Raw genomic sequence first — 5,276 nt, forward strand, 5'->3', positions numbered from 1 at the left:
TGAGTTTATATTTTCATCAAAAAGTCTAAAAATCTGTAAGAAACCCAAGTCCAAAGCAACCTTGAGACTCATCTGATTCAACCCTCCCATTTCTCAGTTGAGAAAATGAAGATCTAAAGAGGCGAAGTGACTTCTACACAGGCCCCAGGGAGTTAGGGATGGTGCAGCGGACAAAATTTAGATTACTGACTCCTAGTGACTCTCTACTTTATTAGACTGATTCTCTTCCCGTCAACAAGATACATGGCATACAGATTTCAAATAGTACCAAGAGATTAATCATAGGCTGACTTCCTCCAAGAAGGCTTTGCCTAATGGTGGCTGGATCTAGAACGTTAGCTTCGTATCAGCTGTTTGTAAAAGAACAACCAAAATCTAACTATCACAAGATTGCCTCCTTCCTGTATGCAGGAAGTGGTCTATGGCTATAGGAAGGAACAACACAATTGTGACAAAATTCATCCTCCTGGGATTTTCAGATCATCCACAAATGAAGATTTTCCTTTTTGTGTCATTTCTGGGGATTTACCTCCTGACCCTAGCCTGGAACCTGAGCCTCATCACCCTCATCAGGATGGACTCCCACCTCCACACACCCATGTACTTCTTCCTCAGTAACCTGTCCTTCCTAGACATCTGCTATGTGACCTCCACAGCCCCCAAAATGCTCTCGGACATCCTCACAGAGCAGAGAACCATCTCCTTTGTTGGCTGTGCCACGCAGTACTTTGTGTTCTGTGGAATGGGGCTGACTGAATGCTTTCTTTTGGCAGCCATGGCGTATGACCGGTACATAGCCATCTGCAACCCCTTGCTCTACACAGCCCTCATATCCCATGCGCTTTGTGTGAAGATGGTGGCTGGGGCCTATGTGGGGGGATTCCTCAGTTCTTTGATTGAAACATACTCTGTCTATCAGCATGACTTCTGTGGGCCCAACACCATCAACCACTTCTTCTGTGACCTTCCTCCGGTTCTGGTTCTGTCGTGCTCTGATACCTTCACCAGCCAGGTGGTGAACTTCACGGTGGGCGTTGCTGTTGGGGTGGTCTCTGTTTTTGTGATCCTCATGTCTTACGGTTACATTGTGGCTGCTGTCCTGAAGGGCTCAGCTAAAAGCAGGACCAAGGCCTTCAGCACCTGTACCTCTCACCTGACTGCTGTGACCCTCTTCTACGGTTCCGGTTTCTTCATGTACATGCGACCGAGTTCCATCTACTCCCTAAACCAGGACAAGGTGGTGTCCATATTCTATGCTTTTGTGATCCCTATGGTAAATCCCATCATCTATAGTTTTAGGAATAAGGAGATTAAAAATGCCCTGAGAAAAGTTGTGGAAAGGGATCATGCGCTTTTCTCACAGGCATTCTGATTTTCTGACCCTGAGCTAATTGTTTACAAGCTAGGTTTTCACCGTGAAGCTGTGAGCTGGGCCAATTGTGCGGACTTTTATGTAGTTTTGGACTCGGTGATCTACATAATGATTTCTGTTGGCCAGGATGTTTTTTTCCCCTTTTCCAATATTCCCCTAAAGGGTTTACCTTTTGTTATTGGAAAACAGTTGGGCCATTACTGGTTGCTAGAATGAATAGCAGTGTGTAGATTGAGATGATAAATGCTCAGTTTAGCAGAAAACTTCACCATGGCGAAGACTGAACAACCTGGAATATCAAAATAGTTTGTGGCTGTAGGAGGAAAACAGTGAAGAAATGGTAGTCCAGCATTCCAGGGGTGGTGATCCTTAAGGTAGGATAGGAATATATAGCATAATAGCCTGAGGAGGAGGACACTCTTTCTAAAAGCACTTGTCTTCTCCTCTTGTGAGGTTCTAACAAGCTTCCTTTAGGGCGTGTCAGCACCACAAGGCAGACACCCTCTGCTGTTGGGAAACTATGACTGTGGCGAGTCACCGTGACTAACAGGGGCATGGAGCTGACTCTTTAGATGCGTTTGGTAGGAAAGAGACTGAAAACTGATTAGGGAACAAATGGGACAACCTCATGCCTGAATCAGTCAGTTCCATGAAAAGTGGTCACTAAAATGATTAAAACAAACTCCAGGAATTGTCATTTATGTCCAAAGTAACAACTTTCTAAGCAATAATCAAAGTTTCTTACAAATCTATAGAAGAGGAGCACACCTCCATTTGGGGTGAAAGCTTCTGGGGTGAAAACCAAATTTGTGATACATTCTAGAGGAGAATTTAGCCCAGGAATTGAAGAGAGTGATTTTCCACATTTTCTCAGAAACTATGTGTCCTAGAACTTGCAGTGAAGGACTGGAATAAAGTTAGTCAGCTGTGGTCCTTCTCGGATAGGTGGTAAATGAGTAAATAATTATTTGCCTGTGTGTCCAAGCAAGTTACTTGGGGGTCTATGTGCCTTAGTTCCTCATCTGTAAAATAGGGGCAATAATAGTAATGACGCGTAAGCTTATTATAAAGAATTAAGTGAGTTAATATATGTAAACACTTAGAATAGTGCATCATGTCATAATAGCAAATGTTCAAGAGGTGGTGGTATTATTATTATATTTTAATATGTTATTTTTATTTGTATATATTTATATAAATTATATATTATAATGTAGGATATATGTTACTAAATATAATACACATTTTATATTTTAGTGTTTTATTACTGTTATTATTAATTATTATTATATTCATATTATTATTCTATAATGATTTATCACCATCTGAGCCAAAGGAATAGAAGACATTTTCTTATTTTGGCAGAAAATGTGATCTTTGTAATGGTTCTGATGCTCTGGAAAGTGGGTCTGTAGAGACTATAGCCAAGACTGGTTAAGAGTGTTTGTTCAGTATTCTTAAGTCACCAGACCTGTGATTATTGATTAATCTCGTCTGCCATTTTGTGCATATGTGACCGTGTACAAGTTGCTTATAAGTCTGTTCTTCTCATCTGTAGAAGGAGGATAGTAACTGCATCTACCTCATAGAATTGATACAACAATTAAGTGAGACTACGCATGAAAAGGACCTACCCCAGTGCCTGGTATATGGTAATATCAGTAAATGTCAGCCTATATTATTATCCAGTTAGGCATTATTATTAGTCAGTTTTGTATAAATCAAGAGAAATCCAGGTTGCTGTGCTAAAAAGATACGAATTAAATAGCTTTGGGATGTTGACTCAAATTGGGACCTAATGCCCTCAGTCCAGAGGCACACCCACACCTCTCCCCTCTGCTGCTGCTTTTGCATAAAGGAAACAGTCCTTAGGGAAAACGAAAGAACTCAAGTTTATAGAAGTGGCCACACCTGGAAATGCTGCCATGTGCCAACTGTCAGCTACCCGGCCGCCTCCCTTTCCGCTTATAGCCATTTTCATCTCCACCTTCCTTTATGTATACCCTGGTTCATGGGGCTCCTATCCCTCAATTTACCCTTAATAGCTAGTCTTAAATTCTCCTAATGCCAAAAGTCTTTGGAACAAAACAAAACAAATAACTAAATAATATGTCTCATGCTTTGGAATTATGTGGAGCTGTCACTGGTCTGTTCTCATACATAGACTATAAACTGGTTCTGAATATAAGGTCTTTATAAAAATCTCTCTTATTTGACCACATACATGTTTGCCAATAGTGGAAATTTTGTCTTTGCATTGAGAAGATATAAGGTACTTTTGAAGTTTGCACAAATACCAAGGAAAAAGTAATGCTCATTCATTAATAATCATTACATCTACTGCAGAAGGTAGGATTGGTCACCAGCCTCCAATAAAAAAAATGATCCGGGGTTTATGGTAAGCCACAAGTTTAATAAAAGGCATTCCCAAATAAGTGCATTTATTATGGGGCATATGAACAGACATACATTAAATAATATTTTTGGCACTAAAAGTATCAGGCATTTTATAGCTGTTTGAATCAGGACGAGGTACAGCTTTCTCCAGGAAGGGCTAGCTAGCTGGGGATGAAGTCACTAGTAAAATTACCACACTCCAGGATGTGTCATTCATCTTTGCAACCTCCAGAAACCTCTTCCAGATGGATGGGTTGAAGTTAACCAAGCTTGGAACAGCTAGCTGCATAAGCCAGAATGCTATTTTTAGTTTTCGGTGGAGAGCAAAACTGCCAAGCTTGTACTTGTGCGTGTGGCACAATTCTCTCTTGTCGAGGAAACCTCATGGAAAACAAATTACAGTCAAAAGTCTATTTGGAGAGAAAGGAATTAAAGCAAAGTGGGTAATGTTTATGAGTGCCTGGTGTGCTTAGCTACAGAGTGCAGACAGGCTGAGGCCCTGGGCCAGGGCACTACCAGGTCTTCTCTCCCGCATTCATTTTCCTCTCTTCTAAGTGACCATCTTCCCTTCTAATCAATATATTACTTACAGACTGATGAATGGATTGTTTTTCCTTCTTTTGATCTAAGAAAAATTTTGTCTCTAAACTGCTTCTGTTACACAATTACTTGTCTATTATGATCTGCTTTTGTGGTTTAATTTTTAGTTTTCAGAAACCTGGTTATTACCCATATATACCACCTACATTTTTTGGTAGGTATATATGACTACACACACACACACACACACACACACACACACACACACACACTCACTCACTCTCTCACTTGCATACTCAGGAATTAGTGACTGATGCATTAAATGGGCTCAGATGAGATTTTAAACATTTTTCCCCAAAGATTAATACTCTCATCTAGTGTTAAACCCAGACACACCTAGAACTTGCCTATTCTGTGATCATCCATACAAATGAAACAGTTGCATTTACTTCCTTGTGTCCAGATAACTGATCTGAATTTCCCTGACCTTTTGTGGAGCGGGGACAGCCTGACTGTTTTGCCAATAAGGAGATTTCCCTGTATCCCAGCACTCTCTCATCAGCTTGATCTATGAAAACCATTCCTGAATTCTTGGTGATTCTCCTAAATAACTGGAGGAAGAGAAACCAACTGTTTATATGTGACATTTGCTGCTTTTATTCCATTCTTACTCTTCTCAAGCCTCCCTCTACCCTTCTAATGCTGTCTAAGATCTATGTGCAGTATTGCTTTTGGATCTGGCCAGGGTTGAGAGTCCCCCTTTTACCTATAAGCAAAGAAATAGCCATAGCAGGCTCTTGCTGGCATGGCTTGGAACTTTTATCAAGTGGATGTGGCAGCCCCTCTCTTTGGTGTTGGCAGACGAGATGGCTGGCACCGTCGAGTTGAAAGGCAGACAAGCCACACACTTTGGCGGGACCACACTCCAGAAATAAACAGGCATGTGGAAGCAGGGAGACCTCATGGA

General features: G+C 41.1%; 1 protein-coding gene across 1 annotated transcript; it reads left to right on the plus strand.

Annotated features, from left to right (window-relative positions):
• Positions 1 to 421: 421 nt before the first annotated feature.
• On the plus strand, positions 422 to 1,372 carry LOC118909719 (olfactory receptor 5A2). The gene has a single exon (XM_036880464.2). It carries the CDS (start codon positions 422 to 424, stop codon positions 1,370 to 1,372), a length of 951 nt encoding a protein of 316 aa, XP_036736359.2.
• Positions 1,373 to 5,276: the final 3,904 nt, after the last annotated feature.

This window comes from Manis pentadactyla, chromosome 9 (assembly GCF_030020395.1).
Source record: "Manis pentadactyla isolate mManPen7 chromosome 9, mManPen7.hap1, whole genome shotgun sequence".
Classification (NCBI taxonomy): Eukaryota; Metazoa; Chordata; class Mammalia; order Pholidota; family Manidae; genus Manis; species Manis pentadactyla.